Here is a 21068-nt window from a genome sequence, read left to right as displayed (position 1 = left end):
TGAACTTGACCCACATATGAGGCCGAGTCTGCGAATCGAACCCAGGACACATTGGTGGGAGGCGAGTGCTCTCATCACTGTGCCATTCAATCCCAATTCATGTTATTATTATTGGTATCACCATTTCAAAGAAAATGTTTGGCTGATAGTAGTTTTTCACTTTGCTCAAAATGCCTCATATTCTGTTCAAATTAATCTATTAAAATAATTAATAGAAACAATCACCTCTGTGTGCTCTGATTGTGTGGGATTGAGAATTGTTACTAATAAATAACTTTGTCAAAGGGACATCGCAATGTTGAACAAAACAGAAAATCAATCAGAACGTTATTGTGTTACTTTTAGATTAATCTTTGGATAATAGTGCTTTCAATAATTGTACTAGAGGAAAGCTTCGGAGGTACCCTTGAGATCAACTGGCATCCCAGGCAAAGTGCATGTATTATCATCTAAGCTGCCTCGTCTTACAAAAACCGGGATAAGCTCTGGTCTAACCCTAAACTCATAGCGTCTTAACAATAAAATTATTGAGACTTACGTACGGCACTTTCCATGACATAGTGATCACTTTCACAATGCAAGAAAAAATCCAAGATAGGAAAATTCTCCTAAATTTCTCTAACATTGTAGTGTCTCTAATATTTCAGGCCAAAGTGTTCCACAACTTTGGCTCTGCAACAGTCGAGATAATTCAAATGTTGAACTTTGAAACTTTGATGTACTGTTCAAAAAGCAAGCAGCAGTGTTTTAAAAACACAAGGCGTAGCCTAATGTCTTTTGACATCACTCCCTCGGGAGTACATGCAAAGGTTCAATTTGTGAGAGGAAGATATTAGCATACATGTACATGTATATAAAAAAAGACAGGCCTTATTACTATTCTTTGTATAAAGGGTTCTAATGAGGAGTGTCTCATCGGGTTTAAAGCTCATGAGGCAAATGATGTTTAATGGTGTCTTGATGGACTGTTAGCTGTTTTAACAATGTCCAATAATAGAGCAGTGTTTCATCTCTCTGTTATGCAACATATACAGTGTATCTAGTAAGCGACATACCTTGAAACCAGCCTATGAAGTACTTTAAATTGAATTCCGTGCTTGTCATCCTTTTACTCTAGAATAATCAAATGGAGAAAGTGAATCAACCCACCTGTCTTATCACATTAAAAACTGAGGTCTGTGTATCTTCTGAAGGTTGCGGAAATATCTGATTGACCTCACGGTAATTAGAAAAAGCAACAGCCTTAGGTTAAACCACATGCATTGATTCCTTTGGTATTTTGGGTCCCTATGAAATAACTGGGGTCTCCAGCCTGGGTAATGCGTTTTTCCAGAAACGCTACAGTTTTGACAATCAGGTCAAGTGTGATGTTTGGTTTTCAAAAGTCACGTCACGTGCGGTAAATTCATCAATAGAGGTTTTTCACGGCAGTCATGTTGCGTGGCAGGAACAATAGATTCTTTTCCCTATGGGAACAAATGTTCTTTCTAATGCAAAACACATGCAATATGGCTGCCATGCAAAACTTCTACTGGAAATGTGGACATCTAACAATTTTCCAAGGAAAGTTCATCGGAGTTACTGGAAGTGAAAAAAGATCCCGAAAAAGTATGTCACACGTGTACCTTCACTTATACTCATAGGCACAAGCTCATCAAGGGAAGTCCTCCATCTCCCTTACTTCGTCTAGGAGTCAACCATTTCTTGAGTAAATTAATTTGTATAACCCCTTCCTTAGGAGATTCACTGGCACGCTCACTGGTGTAGAAGCCTATCTCCCTTGCGAGATTCAGCACGCCCACTGTCGTAAAAACCAAGCTATCTAAGCTTCAGGGGAGATATGATACTTTTCGAAAAAAAACCTCTTCCTAAAAATACATTTACTCGGGAAAAGGTTGACTCAAGGAATTAGTGGAGATAGAGGATCCCCTTGATGAACTCCTGTAACAGGACAGTGATACTGCAAAAGTACTTTGTACCAGATGGGCTTAATAACTCAGTGGTAAGAGCTGATGATCATAGACTCAAGTCCCGTTCAAGCCTGGATTTTCTCAGCCTTGTTCACCACTGCTAGAGTTATTGTCCTTTGTTCTAGCAAAGGGTACCAAAAATGAAAATGGTACTGTTTGTTAGTTGTTTGAGCAGATTGACGTTTTGGCAGCTATTCCACCCACCCACCAATGCACTCACAATGGACAGCCACAACACAAAGAACTCCATCCCCTACAGACTTTGCATAATGTCCCAAACCCTTTCCCCGTGTTTTTCACAGTGTCGGGAAGTGTATTAGTATTGTAGATTGACTTTCTTTTTTCTGTATGCTTAATTCAGGAATCGGGAAAATCGGATGGAAAAGATGTCCAATTTTCCTGCTCAATGGAACAGCTACAGGTGAATTGCTTTTTGTTTAGGGACCGTGTTATTGTTCCACATGTTTTTGAATGCAAAAAAGAGGTAGGCCGCATTCAAACGAATTCAACTCTTCCGTACTTTGTAAAGAACCAACAAGCTGCCTCCTTTCAGTTGGGGTTTTTAACTCTGCGTGGATTGTTTTGCTTTCCTTCCTGATTATAAAGTGAAATACCTTTAAACGAGTTTGATGGCAAAGTACATTTCAACTATAAACAAAGCAAAGACATCAACACTCACTATTGGACAAAAAGGGTTGAGAATATTAAAAGCAGGGGTTATTTTGCGCACTACGTCCTCAATATCGCACATTATTTGCCATCCCCCTCCCCCCTACAACCAATGTTGATAATCCCCGGTTCGACATGCTTTGTTTCGTCCAAGCAACATTGATCAGTGGGGGTGGGGGCAAAAAGAGAGCTTCTTTTTCATGCTTGTAATCGGAGTTTAGTCCAAAAACAGAGTTTTCTCAACAATTTTGTCCAATTTTGTCCAATTATGTCCCAAACCCTGACCCCGTGTTTTTCATAGTGTAGTGAAGTGTATTAGTATTGTAGATTGACTTTCTTTTTTCTGTATGCTTAATTCAGGAATCGGGAAAATCGCATGGAAAAGATGTCCAATTTTCCTGCTCCATGGAACAGCTACGGGTGAATTGCTTGTTGTTTAGGGACCGTGTTACTGTTCCACATGTTTTTGAATGCAAAAAAGAGGTAGGCCGCATTCAACCAAATTCAACTCTTCCGTACTTTGTAAAGAACCAACAGGTTGCCTCCTTTCAGTTGGGGTTTTTAACTCTGCGTCGATTGTTTTGTCTTCCCTCCTGATTATAAAGTGAAACACCTTTAAACGAGTTTGATGGCAAAGTACATTTCAACTATAAGCAAAGCAAAGACATCAACACTGATATTGACATTGATACTGAAAATTGACATTGACACTGCCACCAACATTGATATTGAAACTGACACTGACATGGACACTGATTCGGACACAATAACTGATATCAACGTCGACGTCGGCATTGACATACACTGATATTGACACTGACATCAGCATTGACACTGCTGCTGACACTGACACTGTAATGTAGACACTGACTGACAGTAACCGACATCAACGTCAACGTTGACATTAACACTTTTGCTGACAGGGAAATTGAACCCACCCTTTTTTTTTTTTTTTTTTTTTTTTGCATTTTACACCACTCAGGCATTGTGCGCTATCCGCAACAAGAACTATCGTAGTCTAGTGACCGTCAGTAACGTTAAGCATTCCTTCGAGGCCATTAACGTTAACTTCTATGATTTTTGTCTATTTAGGATTTGGTTGGCAAACTGAAAGATGCATGTAAAAGTATCGAGAAAGCAGCTGTGATTTAAATATTATTCTACCAAGACTCTCTCTGACTTCATCAACCACCTATATTTTTATAAATAAAGTGATGTCGTTTATTTGTTTGTTTCTTTGTCGAATGATGCTTTGCTCTTTCTCTGACAGCATTAGCTAAACAGACTGAAGGCGTTTTCGTCACCAGAGCCTCGCATCTTATGTCTGCGCCTGACCCAAGGCTCTGGGAAACTCTAACTAGGAGTTCTTATAGCCAGAAATTGGCTATTTAAACCTTACGGCGCCAGCTCACTCCTTGTACTAACATGAATGCACCAATCAGCCACGCTTCAGGGGTTTCAGGGTTCCCCAGAGCTCTTCTCTCCCTCAGTCATGGGCAAAAGAGAAGAGCTCTGGGGTCGAGATTGAGACTGATGGGTGAGATGACCTTTTTTATACATTAATAAGCCAGGAACGACGGGCCATTTCCGAGTTCATGACTGCCTCCTCTTCAAAAAGGGTCTAAGTGCGAAGTTTCTCTTTTTGAAATAAGTTTTCATTCTTATGTAAATTAGAACTAATTCCCGTCACAAAAACTTCGCCCTTAGACTCCGTTTGAAGAGGATGCCCATGGAGACTCAACAATAGGACACTGGTCGACTCCGAGCGTTTACACTACCAACCATTACATACCACAGAGGCCAGACCTCAACACCGGGAAGTCACTTTGCAAATCGTGTGTGGGTTCTTTTACGTCCTACAGGGTTTAGTATGAATATTGAAGGATTCCTACGGTTTTTATCGTCCTTATCCGCGAAGACCAGAGAGTCCAACCATTTTCAGATGTCATTTTACTATAAAGCTGTTCTCCATCGTTATTTAAACACCCTGAGGGTTGGTCGGGCTTGAGTCTTTGTTCCGGCGACCTACCGCACTGCTGCACAGTAGTCCGATGCTGAGCCAACTGAGGGGGAGGGGGGAGAGGAGGCGGGGGAAACCATCCTCTGGTATCATTTTCTCGCTGACCCCAAACCTTTTTGGATTGGGACTCTCGAGCTGCATTAACAACAAGGGCCTATTGTTTGCATAAGAATGTCATTCACTTCTCTTCAAGGATTAGTTTTGTACAAAATTGTCTCGCAAGCCGTCATGTGAAAAGCTTTGCTGTTAAATCATGGATTCAAATTGAAAGGACCTGATTCATGATTCACAAAGAGAAATATAGAACCAAAATATAAAGCTATATAAGGAGAACCATTTTGTTCAACAAAAGGTACAACGCAACTCAAAACATCGATTGCCTGTGTCATGATGAATACACCTGCATTGTCTTTAATACTTAGCAACGATTATTTGTTGATATCAAATGGCAAGAGCCCAGTTCAGAGATGTTGGATGGTGCGAGGACAGTGAGAAATAAGGCTATACCGAACAAGAAATAATGTACACAGTCAAGCTTTCTTAATCCCTGTTTAGATAAGTTCCTTCTCGTCCCATTCAATTCCAACTCTTCCCACAGTTACCAAGTTTTTGGCTATTTGTTTACCACATGAATAATAATTGACAATATGACCTTCATAGGTTTCGCTTCTATGACCAACGGGCGGTTAATATTTCGGCTTTTTAAACCTTGAAACGCGACCACAAGACCTTCAAGAGATCAACAGCTTGTTTCTCATCAGGCATGAAAAAGCTTTAGCAGTAACACCTGTGAAACTCAAAGTTAAACGAGTAACTAAAATGGTGTTGAGCATGCGTCTTATACGTTCATGTTATTTTCGGCGACTGCAAAGTTGGCGCGTTAGTGAGATCATTCGCCTCCATCCAATTTGGCTCGGGTTTGATTCCCGGACTCGCCTTCACATGTGGACGGAGATTAATGGGCCTCTTTTCTATTCCGTGAGGTTTTTCTCCGGGTACTTTGCTATTTGTTTGTTTTTTTTCTTTTTCTTGCGCATGAAAAACCAACAATTGACTTGACCTTCTCTTAATTTCCCGTGATATGGTTTGGGTTACAGCCTTCTCAATTAGTACAGCACTTATGGTCAGCTAAGTGAGATTGATGATGATGATGATGATGATGATGATGATGATGATGCTAACAAGACGTCGGCTTTTGAGGACAGCAGTGACATATCACAGAGAGTCTTGCATAGCCAATAAAGTTACGTCTTACCCAAACAGTTACAGGTTACCTCGATGGCATTTCCTAACACAAAAAAGATGGATACAATTATCGAAGAATGGTTGCGACACGCAAATATTCATTTTAAAAAGAACTTCTGTTTGACTAGCTTTTCCCTTTTCTAATGCTCTCTGTTTTGCAGCTTGTGCAGTAGTGTTTGGAATTTATTTGGAGTGCGAGACTGACGTACGCACCAAACGGGAAACGCCCAAGGGAATGAGAAAGAACTCTCTCCTCTTCCTCCCCCCCCCCCCCCCCCCCACCCCCTTAATTTTTTCGTGAGTGCCTTGAACTCGTCTTGAATATAACCACGCTTGTTGTGGAGAGAAATGTACTCCGAAATTTTATCGACAAACAAGTTTTGATAGAATACATTGAATATCTTTATTTAAGAATGAAAAGCGGTTATTTATCTTGACAGCAAGATAAACAACCTCTGGCAATATAGGGGAAAAATAGACAGTACATACACACATTCTTTATTGTCACTTAGCTCCCAGCTGGGGCTTTTGAGGCACAATAAACAAACAACTACAATATTTACAAAGCAATTACGACAAAAGTACTATAAAGCCGTTCCAAAATTCTGTTACCATATATGGTAAATAAAAAATGATGTTAAAAATGCATATTGTAAAGAAGAAGAAGAATGCGAGAGAATGCTAAATTAAGTCTACAAAGCAAAGAAGGAATTACGTCCCATACGTTGCAAGGAATCAAGTAAATTCCATAAACTTTTAAGGTTTTGTCATAAAATGTTAAAACAGTATTGTGACGTGCTATGTAAAATAGCATACTCACCCGTCGCTTAAGCCGTCAAATTCAAGGAATATGGTTGTTTTTGTACTCTATGAGCTGAATTCACCTATTTCTTTTAAAATTTCACAAATTAGGTCAAAGCGGCGCCTCTTATTTCCACAAAACGTAACAGTTTCATGCACAGCTTTTTCTTCCCAGACGGGCATGGTAACAGATTTGCTTTATGCTTACACATTTATCACCACTTCCTACAACAAAGCTATTTATATGTGTTTTTTTTTTTAATTAATCGTCAAAACACAGAGTTGCATACATGTATACAATACTCCTTACACACTCGAAAAAAGCAATACCCTGTTAACGACTACAGTACTTACATTGCTTATGATACGGATTTCTTGAGTTACTAACGATACAGTACTCTATTTGCTACAATAGATCTAGCGAACATATATTTTCCAAAAATCTCCGGCAGATACTCCCTTGTTGAAGTCATCACATTCCCATCTGTTGTGCGGCGGGTAAAGTAACCAGTGAGATTTAGAGAACCACCAAACAATTTGTTGATACAATCTGTTTTCGTCGTTGCCATCTCCCCATTTTCCCTCATACCACGATTGGCAGGCGGCCGCTAATTTCGAGTTGTCATTTTCCATTCGCACGAACGATCCACACGAAGAAGGCCTTACATCCGTCTGGCCAGTAAAGTAGCGCACTACAGATTCGCCGGAGCTGTTAGTAACTGTACCCACGTGAAATATGCGCCCCCCTTTTTTACCGCAATAGAATCTTATTTGTCTGAAAGACAAGTGTGCGAACAACTCCTTCGACGCGGTCTTCGAAAGGACCATCTCATCGCTTGCTATTCCGCGGTAGGAAGTCTTCACCGGAAGCGCGGTTGGGGGAGTTGAGCTCTTCATTACAATGTTTGAGATAAGCAGCCATCCCCCTAAAACGAGAATCACATCAAAAGGTTAGCGTAGAGGTAGGTTAAAGTGGAATTTGGATTCTTGTTTTTTCCTAAAGTGATCCAAAAAATGGCAAACGTTTTGGACAGGATTCTAAGCTGAAAATGCTTTGAGAATTTGTTGGTCTGCTAATCAAAATTCGTCAGATGATTTTTCGCAATAATCGGAGACCCCGCCAGTCAAACGAACGCACTCACACAAAACGAAGGGATGAGTAAAATCCTTGGAAATATATTCCAACTTTTCACGGAACAGTTGTTTCCAACCTGTGAAGTTCCCATTGATTGAGGAAACATGATAAACCTCCCAATGTAAAATCTCCGATACAGACTCAGTTGTGATCGATTTCCATTTCTCCCTCGACTCATTGTATCCTCCCCGATGAAAAAGAAAGCTGGACGCATAGGCAACAGAACGTGGGGGTGATTTTAATTCAGAGTTTTGTGTGTGGCTACCGGTCGAGAGAAATTCCCTTAGACACAAAATAACATCTTCCCTGAATGAAAGTTGGGAAGGTTATCACAGTTAGTTGAGCATCGATATGCAAATCACATTTAGCAGTTTGAACGAGATTAGCACCCAAGACCACGCGGTTGCTCTACCATCCTTTGGGAGAGGGCAAGTACAAAACACAGGTCATAAGTCACAGGTCTCTGTTTTACCAATACAGAAACAACCCTAACCGTTTACCAATGCTAACAATAGGCATACAAACTCTTGAATGTTTAGGATTCTTTCGGTATTGGTAAAACAATGGACTGTGAGTTGTGACCTGTGTTTCAACCCATCCTCTACCTCTGAAATGACTATTATCGACAATTCCTTAGTTTCTCTATATTCACTATCAACGTCAATTTAGGACGCTTAGCGCTTGATACGGATTATGAGAAATGAATATCTATTTTTCATATCCGAACCCCAATGCCTAAACTCGATGGACGCGAACCTGGGAATGTTCGATTATTAACCCTTTCACTTAACCACTAGACTACCGCATCGCTAACTGCCAGAAATTTTTTTTTTTTAATATGTCAATATATTTTTTCTCCCGAATGCCGCTGTAAACGTGTATTATCACCGGCTAAGAAACAAGTTTAAAAAGGAGAAAATGTCGGTTACCAATCCTTAAGAGAAAGATAACCATTTAAAAATCAAGTACTAGACTTAACCACCATTCAGCAATGATTTTATGTATACTAATCAGATTTAATAAATGATCGGTGTAATTGTCAGACAGTTGAACTTTAGTTGTTAAGTGGATAAAAAACATTTCCTTCAGATTGGGTGCTCTGGGTTCAATTCCCGTGCAGAGATGCAACTTTTCCAGGACAGAGTAATCTAAATTGACGGTAACAGTCAATCCAGGCAAAATTACGAATTGTGGATAATCGTCATTTTAGAGGTAGAGGATATGTTGTGTGTTTTGTACTTGCCCTCTCCCAAAGGTTGGTAGAGAAAATTCGTGGTCCTGGGTTCTAATTTCGTTCAAACTGCTAAATATGAGTTGCACATCGATTTGATAACCTTCCCAACTTTCACTCAGGGAAGATGTAATTTTGAGATGTAATTTCTCGCGACCGGTAGCCACATATAAACATCTGAATTAAAATCACCGACACGTTATGCTGCCTATGCGTCCAGCTTTCTTTTTCATCGGAAAGGATACGATCAGTCGATCAACGTACGAGGTGAACGAAATGATTTTTTTTCGAATATATTCCGCAGTTCAAAGAAATCTTCCCTACAGCTTATTAAGCTAAACGTGGTGTATTGCAGTCTCGCCTCTCAATAGTCCTGAAAGACCTTTTGTGACCACCTTGTTGCGATACATTTGGGATAGTTTTAATTGATCGAAGGAAATTTACCTGCCCTTGCATGACTCTTGCATAAGAAAAGTCAAAAATAAAACGAGAAAAATCTTATAGCTGTATTTATCAGAATGACTACAAAAGCCACATCCTTAGAAGTTTGGTCAGTGTGTGAGCGCGGCTCTTGATTTCCATAGCCACTTTGACAATGTTATCATCAATAAGAGGATAGACGCATAAATAACTGAAGTTAGTTTGTTAAATAGCCACACCTTTATCAATTATCAGGAAAATAAGCGAACAACGAGACCAGTACGCAAAAGTATCTCTTTGTAAGCTATCCTTGCTGCTTCTTTTATTGTTTTGTGTTGTCTGGTTATGAAAATGTTTAGACGGATGTCTGGGGTTACTCAACTGGATACGATCCGAAATGAAATAATCAGCCGTTGAAATACACTGAAGGTTACAGAGGTATCGAAGAAGATTCAAGAGCAAAGACTGTCATTGTTGAGCTTTGTCACGAGAAAAGACGACAGTTGTGTGATGCGATATGTGGAAATGGAGTGGAAGGGGAGACAGGAAGAGGAAGGCCAAAACGGAGTTGGATGGAGAACATCAGGAAAGATATAAGGATAAGGGACTTCAAGGTAACGAGTGGAGAATCCAAAGTGAGTGGACGCCCGCCCACAAATGCCGACCCCACACAGAAGAAGGAGGAGTGTGTGTGAAAGAAGAAGAAGAAGAAGAAGAAGAAGAAGAAGAAGAAGAAGAAGAAGAAGAAGAAGAAGAAGAAGAAGTAGAAGAAGACGACGACGACGACGAAGAAGACGAAGACGAAGACGAAGAAGAAGAAGAAGAAGAAGAAGAAGAAGAAGAAGAAGAAGATTTGCGATCTCTGTCTCAGTAGAAAACACTTTTTCTTACCTCCGTTCGTTGTCATGTCGCAGTACACTTTCAATGGGTTGCCAGTCTTCTTAGGGTCGATCCAGTACTTTCCGTCTCCAAATGAATCTCCAGAATCCAGGATGTCTTTGCAGGATTGGGCAGGCAGATGAGAGTACAGTCCTCGTGTCGCTTTGTCATAGAACAAAACATCATTACTAGTTAATTTTGTGGTAGAATATAACTAACTTTATTGAAAACTTGATAGAACAAAAGAAATCCAGTAAAAAACAAGAAATAAAACAATCTGGCGAGAGTGGATCCACTACAATATGTGGCTTCATCTTGCGCGTGACGGAAATAATTCGCTTTCCGGCAAATCGAAAGTTAAATCTTAAAGACTCCAGAAAGGCGGCGTTAACTATTACTGAGGACGTTTGGGGCATGAAATGCTTTCCCTTTATCCATTAATTTAAGCATGCTCCTATTGTTTCAGCGGTTTGAAATTTTACTTCATGCTCATTACAAGACCAAGCTAAGTTCTCATCGGCCGACAAAGATACACCGGTAGCGCGCTTTTACAGTGCACGCTCTTTTTGCCTTTTATAAACGTTTTGTCGTCCGAACTTTAGAAGGTGCTTTTTCTTATAATTTTAGAAATTCAGTGGTTTTCACCCACGTGACAAGTCGGTCATGCTGGATGACAACAGAACGTTTTCACTCACGTGACTAGCAGACAGAGTTCAAATCCCAGAGGATTAGTTTAGAATACCAACATGGCTGACGTGACGTCATGTGACAACGCTCTGTACAATACAATTTCTTTTCGCAGAATTTGCATAATAATTAACAATAGCCCTTATTCACGATAGCCGCCATGTTGGTTTTCAAACTGTCATGCAAATTAGCCATGTGTTATGCTGGGGGCAAACATTGAAATAAAGGCAAATTGCGGAAAATCGTTTCGTCGAAATATTGAATTAACATTGCTAAAAGTACATTTTAGAATTTACAATTAATTACCTTTTATACTAATTTTCGATCTTTTGATTGCCTCCGACATGTTGTCTTTCTACTTCGTTATCTGCTAATTTTTTAATGAACATGAAACAAATCATCTGTGTGGCTACGATGTTCGTTATAACCTCTCGAACTTGTGTTGTTTGCCCCCTCAGAAGTGTGTAGCTAATTTGCATGATAACAGCAAATCCAACATGGCGGCTATCGTGAATAAGGTCTATTATTCCACGAGCGTGCGTTGGATATGAGATAACAATCTTATCCAACAAGCAGGATAGGAATAATTGTTTTGTTAAAACGCCCACAAATTATGGATAGATCTCCCCTACTTTATTTTTTATTTTGAATTCCTGCAGGAATCATTCGGGAAAGTTCGCTAGATCATCGATGATTCGTCGATTTTTGAAGTGAAGTCACCGGCTTTTCAGTATAAGCACATGATGATAATTGCGAGATTATCAAACCTCCGGACATCCCACCCCAAGCAGAATGCGCGAGTTAACCTCGAGTAAACCTCTTTCATTGTCCCAGGTAGCACTAATGAAAAGCCAACGCCGTAGACAGTACTCCGAGGCAAACCGAGGCTCTTGCCTCATTCATTTTCTCGTGAATTTTTTAAAATAATGCGTGATTCCAGTGTTGTCTTTAAAATGCACTTATCATAAACACCTGAAATACCTACGAAGAAAACTTAACCATGAACATTGTCTCAGTCATATTTTTTTTTCTGGCTACGGCCCTGTAAGCTTCTATCAGGGATCCTTTGCTTCCATCTTTTTTGCCTCATTAGAGTAAAACCAAACCATAGTAATAACTTTGGCCAATCAAAAAGGACGGAGGCAATCCTGTAAACCAATCAAAACTCGAAGTAATTACACGTAGCCGACACAAAGCGCCGGAAAATGTGCACGCGCGAGTCACGATTAGTTTTGGTTTCACTTCTGATTCTAATAACCCGCTGGTTATCCGAACTAAAAGACTTAAAATTATAGTGAATCCTTAAACAAAACCTCCGTAATCCGTAAGTTTTTATGCCGCGGCTGTGGATGGAGTCACTTCTTGAGCCAACAGGTTAAACAGTTATCATATTAACAGTCACAGCAACCTCAGCTCAAGCTTTTGACTTTCATGAGAATTTTCACGAATCAACTATGTTCTCACATTAGTTACTTTTTTCCTAAAAAGCGACTCACGTTGGCAACGCTTTCCTTTGTAGCCAGTATGGCAATGAGTGCTATCCTTATACTTCCTTCCCTTTTCATGAGAATGAGTGCTATCCTTATACTTCCTTCCCTTTTCATGAGAAATATCGACGCATTTCACCTGAAAGCATACAAAAATTTATGTTTTTTGAAGGTCCTCGGTTAGTATTTGCGCGTTTTTGAGTAAAAATTCAAAGGTGCAATCGGCAATTTAAACATTCAATTTAGCTGTTCCAACCTTCCATTCAAGAATTCAAAAATTCAATTCGGTAATATTAAGCAATTCAATTCAATTAGGCCAAAGGCCGTTAGCTTTAATCAATGTTTAGGATTCTTTCTCTATTGGTAAAACAATGGCCTGTGACTTGTGACGACAGCTGAATACTTGAACTGCCGAATTGAATGTTTGAATTGTCGAATTGAAAGTTTGAGTTGTCGAGTTGAAAGTTTGAATGGTGTGTTTGATTTTTGATACTGAAAAAACGCACCTTATTTACATCCTCGAGCCGCACCCTGTGTGGTTCAGTTGTTATCAATCCCGCCACTCAACTCTGCGACCCGGGTTCAACCCTTGCCTACGTGGAGTTTCGGTCAATCTCAATCTGATCCCGCAGGTTTTTGTCTGGATTCTCCGGTTTTCCTCCCTCATCAAAATCAGTTCTCAGTCAATTACATCCGCCTATGACAGGATACCTTGATCCTTCCCTTTCGTTCAATTAAATGAATAAACTTTCCGTTATTATTTCAACTGACCTTAATTGAGCCATAGTAGTTGGACCCTTTCATCGCTTTAAAATCACTGGGTTCCATTTGCCGTGTTATGTTGCTCAGTTCACAGACGCGTTTGTTCGATTTACCAGTAGCGGGATGGACGTTGAATGAGTCGCACGGCTTGGTATCGATGCATTTCACCTGACATTCAAACTCGTCACCAACAAAATCTGAACTTATGTTATGACCAACCAAAGCGTGATCTAAGGAAATAAGGAAAGACTTAGTCTCTTAAGTATGCTGTCTGTTATGAGTTCTCGACTCGTTTTTTTCCTTGTAATTTTCCTCATTGCTTGGGATACTTTAAGGCTATTACCATATAACTTGATACTTGACATTGAATTTATTTTTAACTTTGCATGATTGTTCCCTTCATTCCAGCCAATCGAAGTAAGCAACATAAAGTTGATCCCTTACCCTACGATTAGAGGCCCTTTGGTGTTCCTAGATATGTCGGAAAGAGGGAGGGACTTCAGCCAACCGCTTCGAATTTCTTTGCTGAGAATGCTTTAAACCTTCAAATGTCGGGATACTTTAAAACAACACTGACAAACACATAACAACCAAAGATTCGAATCATTTCCTTGGAAACCAAGAGAGTTCATACTTTTAAAGTTCCCTTTTCTTTTTTTACCAAAAAATTTATAGGTTTCTGGCAGACTAGTTTGTGTAACTGAAAAACAGAGGAAATACTCATTGGAATTTAGACAGTTAAGCCCCGTCTACACCAGCAATTTTTATGTGACAATTTTATGTGGCAGATATATTTGATCGTGTGGATAGCACAACAATTAATTGTTGGCAAGTCGCAGTTACGGGAGTCAGCAATGCCTTTGGACAGCAGAGATAAAGCTGAAGCAAGGCGAGGTTGCCTGTTTTTTCTCTAATGGCGCTAACCAAGAGACACGAATTTGCTACCTTTTATGTGAGGAGTCGTCTACACGAGCAATTTTTCGTATTTTTGCTACCTTTTATGTGACGAGTCGTCTACACGAGCAATTTTTCGTATGTGACAACTTTTATTTATAACATGAAAGCTAAAGCAATTTTTATGTGACAATTTTTGAGTGACAACTTTTATTTACTAGTGTAGACGAGGAAATTTCGCCAATTTTATGTGACGACTGTATTTGCTGAAAAGCTGGAGCGTTTAGTTAGCTTTTACGTGACAAGTAAAAGTTGTCAAATAGGAAAAATTGCTTGTGTAGACGACTCGTGATATAAAATTTGGCAAGTTCGAGCGTCCTTAGTCTAAATGCCATTGGAGAACGACCGATGATGCGTATAGCGATTGATCATGTGCCAAAATAAAACAAACAGGTTTGACAAGTCGAAACTGGACTCACTCATTCATTTCCGGTTGGATGAGTAAGTCGAAGGAAGTCGAAGCGGTTGGCAGAGGTCCCTAGCTCTTCCCGACTTATCTAGGAAGATAAGTAAAGTAAAAGGCCATTTCCGAGTTCATGTTTGCCTCCTCTTCAGAGCGAGTCTAACTGCGAAGTTTTTGTGATGGCAATTAGTTCTACTTTACATATGAATGAAAATTAATTTTCATGAGAAAAACTTCGCACTTAGACTCCCTTTGAAGAGGAGGCTAACATGAACTAGGAAATGGCCTATTGCAGGTATTTTCTAACGCCTTGCCGGAATATCTCATCAACGAGCTCGTTCGCATTGAGAAAAAGGCGATCTCAATCATTATGCCCTTCACGAGCTATAATAATAATAATAATAATAATAATAATAATAATAATAATAATAATGACAATAATAATAATAATAATAATAATAATAATAATAATAATAATAATCACGGGAGAGAAAGAAACCAGATATTTGCTGCAGAAGAGCCAAAAGTGGATCCTATGACAGACTGTGGAAACTGTAAAACGATTATATCGTAATTATAAATATATTGTACGAAAGGACAACGGAAAAAGAACTTGATATATTGTTAGAACGTTACACGAAAGAAAAGGCTATAAGAAAGCTGACACTTCTAACATTAAATTAACCTACGGTGATACTCCGCAAAGTTATAAGATGTAACTCATCGAACAACTTAATATAAAAATGTCCATAATAATAAGGAGAAATTTATATAGCGTCTTCAACCAATGTCCAAAGGCGCTTTACAACAATAAAAATCAAAATTAAAAACAATAAACGCTAAAGAAATGCTAGTAAAAACTACATCAAAGAAAAAAAAAAACCTGTCAATAATAACTATACTAGTATTGAACAATTAAGTCTTAAGCTTAGATTTAAACACATTCACGTCAGTGCTCAACTTAATAATCTAGTGGCAAATTATCAAGAGCCCATCAGTAGGAGCTTACCTCCCCCATACAAGCCCTATGAGTCAACCTTTGCCCGTATATTTCTATTTTTAGAACGCCACGAGTTGTTCGGCACTGCACACGCTGTTTAAAATAGCCAATCAGAATAAATTCATTGTCTAACGAAGACAGAAATAGCAAAAACAATGTACGCAAATTGTGCGAATTGATGTAAATTAATGTAAAGGTCAGAGGCTCCTGATGAAGGGTTGGTTCTAAAAATAGAAAGATACGCGCAAAGGTTGACTCAAGGATATAGTGCAAATGGAGGCTCCTACTCATGGGCTCCTGAAAATATTCCATAATTTAGGAGCTACAACGGAAAAAGCTCTACCACAATAACTCTTGAGACTGTACCCAGGGACATTTAAAAGGTAATTATCAGATGATCGAAACCTGCGAGCAGGAATGTAACGCTCAAGCATATCACAGATATACAGGGGAGCTAAAGTGTTGAGTGCTTTATAAGTGAGGAGCAATTATATCTTGTAAACTATACGCTTCTCAATTGGTAGCCAATGAAGCTGACGTAACACTGACGTAACTGGGTCGTATTTACGACCACCAACAACCAACCGAGAAGCACAATTCTGAACCATCTGCAACCTCTTAATTGGGTAGCAAGGGGGGCCAACAAGTAGCGAATTACAGTGGTCCAACTTACAAGTAAAAAACACGTGCTGAGTAGAGTCTTAATATTCGCTTGCGACAAATATCTCTTATTTCTAGCAATATTCCTAATATGAAAAAAGCAGATTTACAAATAGCAGCGACGTGAGACGTAAGTGTCATGTTGTCATTAAAGACGTTTCCCAAATTTCTCGCGGATGAAGTAGATACTACATGCTCATCGACAACAAGTAAATTAAAGATCAAGCTGTGGGTGAGGGCGGTGTCGCGCTCCAATGATTAGCACCTCCATTTTACTATTATTAAGCTTAAGCTTATTAGATAGCATCCACTTATTTATATCCCTAATGCAGGAAACAGCAGAAAGTTTGTCAACCGTCGAAGATGACTCAAATCAAAAGTGAAAGATAAATTTGCGTGTCGTCTGCATAGAAGTGAAAACACACCCCGTGAAATGTCCCCAAACGGTTACGTGTACAGTATATACAAAACAAATCCTAAGACTGAGCCTTGAGGTACACCACAAAAAAGATCTCGAGTAGTGGACTTTCCTTCCCGAACCATCAAAAACTGCTTTCTATTAGTGAGGTAAGATTTAAAACAGGAAAGTGCTATGCCACCTTCTTCAATAAACACTGAATAAAGGGATCAACAGCGCTTCCTTGTGAACATTCGCGACAGTTCCTGTCTCCAAAGAAAGGTTGATCATTTCAGTTGTCACGGGTAGAAGGTCAGGAAGGCAGAATTTTATTTAATTTCAAATTGATTCTGATTTAATTGGGGGGGGGGGGGGGGTGAGACTCCCATATTATAAGGGGAGGGATGCTCCAAAAACCTGGGCCACGCCCAGATTGGTCTCCTTAAGGGTTTAATTTAAAATTTCCGACGAGCATCCCTCCCCTTTTTACATGGGAGTCCCCCCACCTCCCGGGCACCAATGGTGGATCATATTGAATCATTATGTGACAAACGTTTCCGTAGTATCGCATCCGATAAAGACCATAGGCTGAACAGCTTACTTCCGCCAATAGGCCAAGGTCGGAACGCTCTTATACTTGCAATGGCCCATTTGTTTTGTTTGATCACACATTATTCACTCCGAGATAGCGAACCAAACAGATTGCTTGAAACACTAAGATCACACTTACTATGCGTGATCCAAGCAAAACAAAATGGCCGGCGTAAACTCGCCAGTATTTCTGAATCGGAAATATTGAGAATACAAGATGATGCTGTGCTACAGAATACAAAGAGGGCCACAAAATTTGGCATGAAAGTTTTCTAAGGTAAGAGAAGAGTTCATACTTTTGCCAACCAGTGTTCGACTTCGTTTTTCCAAATAATTATTGCTGAAAATAAAACAATCTTCACGCTAATAATTTGCTTCACTCGGAGTAATTCTCTCTAGTAGGGCTGGTCGTCCAGCAAAACGAATTTTTTACTGAAATCGACGAATTAAAAAAATATGTCTTAGAAAGTTCCGCATGGCTGCAAGGAAACAAGACTGGTCATTTTACAACAAACCAATGCCGATCTTGTAACCCCTTCATTTTTCCTGATTTTGCAACTCTACTCGTTTATATCTTTGCTTCCGGACGTTGAATTTTGTCATTTTTTGCATGTTAGCTTAGATTAATTAGTTTGTCTTTCAAATTTAAAAAAAATACTGAAGGTGAAAAAAATTAGAGACATTTTAAAAAAAACTTACTTTTCTGAAAAACTGACCTACATATTTTGTTAAATTTTAAATATTTTAGAGATTATTTCTAACATTATCTGGTAACGCTGAAGGGAAGAATCACCGTCCCCTTTTTCAAAAAACACCATATGTCTTGATTTTAAGGCTCAAAGAAATGCCTTATCGTTGCCATGGTAAAGTTATTTTGTACCAAAATGTGATGAGAGAAATCTATGATGGGTACTCAATACCCTAGCCAAATTGTGTCTCCATATGATTACCGTAACTGCATCGGTTAGTAATTAAACTGCTGGACAGCTTGAAACTTCGTACTCAACTTAACGATCATGTACCACAGAAAACAAGACTTAGAAATACAAAGTTACAAGCAAGATACTTAAAGCTTCAGAAACGCCAAAATACCACGACGAAAATAAACTACTTACAAGATCTGTACGGCCACTCCGGGTACAACAACTGACTAACAAAAGGAAATACAATACCTCTTATACGAAAGACGAATGCCGAATGAAGTGACTAAATGCACAAAGGGAATTACATATCATTAGGCAACAGAGAGGGTCTCAATGGGGGGGGTCTCTTTGACGGTTGACGGTTAAAAATAAGTCGTTTTGACGGTTGACGCTTAAATTTTAGGTCATTTGACGGTTGACGGTTAATTTTTCGGAATGACGTTTATCACACGAATTTAAAGCACAAATTTGACGGTAAGTTTTAATAAAACGATATGTTTTTTTCTCACATTTGAATACTGGATTTAATCCTATAATTTGTTCATTAAAAATAAGGTTATTGGTCTTCAACTATGGCAACTATGTGTATTATTAGAGTATTTACATCACCTCCCTTACCGCTGGACGTATTACGACACCGGAAGTGGTAATCGACGGAAGTCAGTTCTGTCGCTAGCCGGTTTTATTTGAGACTACAAGTAAAAATATGTATTTCTGTGATATATTAAAACGATCAATTATTAACAGCATGACTTGACCCCATTTAATTTAAGGAGGCTCGAATGGGTTTTCAGCTGAGCGCGCGCGCGTAAGCCACACACGCAATTCGTAAGCTGCTTGCGTCAGCTCATGATTCAAATGGGTCACCAGAAATAAACAAATACCGCTAATTTCGCTTACCTTTCTCCAATTCCTATATACATGGAATATAAATAGACATCTCCTATTCACGAAAACTACGAAAATTCTACTGAAACGGTTTAATAGTCACTTAAATCCGTTTGTGTTGACCTGTAGCTCCACGCGCGCGCGGACTCGAATGAGCGGGTGACGCATGCGTAAATGCTGATCTTGTAACCCCCTAATTTTTCCTGATTTTGCAACTTTACTCGTTTATATCTCTGCTTCTGGACGGTAATTTTTTTTCATTTTTTGCATGTTAGCTTAGATTAATTTAAACCGTTTGTCTTTCAAATTTAAAAAAATTCTGTAGGTGAAACAAAAAATTAGAGACAAAATTCAAAAAAACTTATTACTGGGTTGCCTATGGCAAACCAGTCGAGGTCTTCGTTTAGTTTGTTTGTTTTCTTTTTTTTCTTTTTTTTCTTTTTTTTAGTTTTTTTTTTTTTTTCCGTGTCGGTAAATGTCTTGCCTGTCACTCCCCTGGTAAGTGGTGTCTTTGTGCATAGAGCCTTCTATGCGTATGTTCTTAGGATCGAGAGGGTAGTAGAACTGCGTAGATTTCTCTGGTGGACACAGTAGAATCATTAACTTAGCCTGCAATGGCGTCGAAAGTCATGTAACGCGAATGGAGTTTTAGTGGATCCTTAAACAAAATATACCCTTATGGAGCTCAATAATGGAAAGTCAGTTGGATAAACTAGGCAGGAAGCTCAAAAGCGACGAGTACTGGACTTCGACAACAATCTATCGCCCGTCGAGACGAAATCAAAGTGAGCTCTATTTACCTGAAGTACATGGTAATTTGACACGATTGAGTTTCTTGTCTTCACGCACGCAATGAAATAGGAAGAGGTTTTCGCCTCTAAGAGCAAATATGTTGTTAGTTTCAATAATTTTTTCGCTGGAAAAGGATTCTGTGGTATTTTCTGCCTTTGTGAATTATAATATCATGTTGTGTATTGAATTTTCGAGCTTAAGGTTGAAATGTGATATGGGAGAAGTTTTTTAGTATTGCTCTGTAAGCAGGAAGGGTTCACAGGCCTGTTGGAAGCGTGCTTGAGTTTCAACAAAATGAGCCCCAAAATCAGTGAAAACTTGTGACGCAGATGAATAATAAAGTAGCTGCTATTTCCAAAATGATGGAATTACCTGGTGATAAATAACGTCGTACGCGTCTTGGAGAGTAAATTTTGACTTTGCATAAATAAGAGTTGGGCGATTGTGATCTTTGTTTTGACTTCGCTCATTTCATTGTCAAACTTTATAACACTTGACTGAAAAAGAAACTTACAAAAACCCGGTATCTTGCCATCATTTGACACAGATGCTTCACTGTTTGGCAAGTAAACATGCCGCGGTAACTTAATCACGGCGCCCGCTGAATTCCGGCCATGTCACTTTCGATTTTGCAATTTACTTGAACGTAGCAAAAATCTCCCAAAATGTTTGTCGCTGATCGTAACTTTTTATATTCTATATTCACGGTTCAAAATTAATGTTGTTTTCATGTCGTAAATATTTTATTCTCGATCGACCGTTCGGGAAACTTCCTTCTGCTCTTTCTGAAAACTGTGTATCAATAGTTATTTGCTTTTTCATCAATATTTGTTTTGCATAAAGCAAGCTAACAAGATCTGTACCTTGCTGAGTTCGCATTTGTTAGAGTTAATGGTATTTTCGGTCCGATGCTTCTGTTTTATGAGGGAAATGTTGTCTTGGTCTCCCATCCAAACACTAACCCCGCCCGGCAGGGCTTAACTTCAGTGAATTTTAGTATTAGAAAGCTGTCAGATGCTCAGAGGGCACACTTGTGGTAAACAGAAGTTGTGGGGGAACTTGAAAATTATCAACATGTCAGCCCAGAAGCCAATGTTTCTCGCTTCTCCTTTATTTGTTGTTCTTCAGAGACTGGAATGCTGTATTTCAATACC

At 39.2% G+C, this 21068-nt stretch overlaps 1 protein-coding gene and 1 long non-coding RNA gene across 3 annotated transcripts in view; one reads left to right on the top strand and one right to left on the bottom strand.

Moving 5' to 3' along the window:
- The window catches only part of LOC137967295 (uncharacterized), a 137260-nt gene that overhangs the window by 56392 nt on the left and 59800 nt on the right, over positions 1-21068 (bottom strand). Inside the window, exons 2-5 of one of the 2 annotated variants that reach the window (XM_068813815.1) lie at positions 13316-13536; positions 12554-12683; positions 10383-10532; positions 6293-7631 (exon numbers count right to left, since the gene is read on the bottom strand). In XM_068813815.1, the coding sequence (XP_068669916.1) occupies positions 7123-7631; positions 10383-10532; positions 12554-12683; positions 13316-13536 (1010 nt within the window). In that variant the 3' untranslated portion in view covers positions 6293-7122. Of the gene's footprint in view, positions 1-6292; positions 7632-10382; positions 10533-12553; positions 12684-13315; positions 13537-21068 lie in introns of those variants that run through there. The other variant, XM_068813814.1, reaches the window with a different exon arrangement.
- Positions 1141-4014, top strand: LOC137967296 (uncharacterized). The gene is made up of 3 exons (XR_011116517.1): positions 1141-1174; positions 3000-3059; positions 3732-4014. It is a non-coding gene; the product is annotated as an uncharacterized lncRNA (long non-coding RNA).

Source organism: Montipora foliosa, chromosome 8, assembly GCF_036669935.1.
Source record: "Montipora foliosa isolate CH-2021 chromosome 8, ASM3666993v2, whole genome shotgun sequence".
Taxonomy (NCBI): domain Eukaryota; kingdom Metazoa; phylum Cnidaria; class Anthozoa; order Scleractinia; family Acroporidae; genus Montipora; species Montipora foliosa.
Note: the sequence above shows the minus strand (reverse complement) of the source record. Positions and strands in the feature narration are given on the sequence as shown.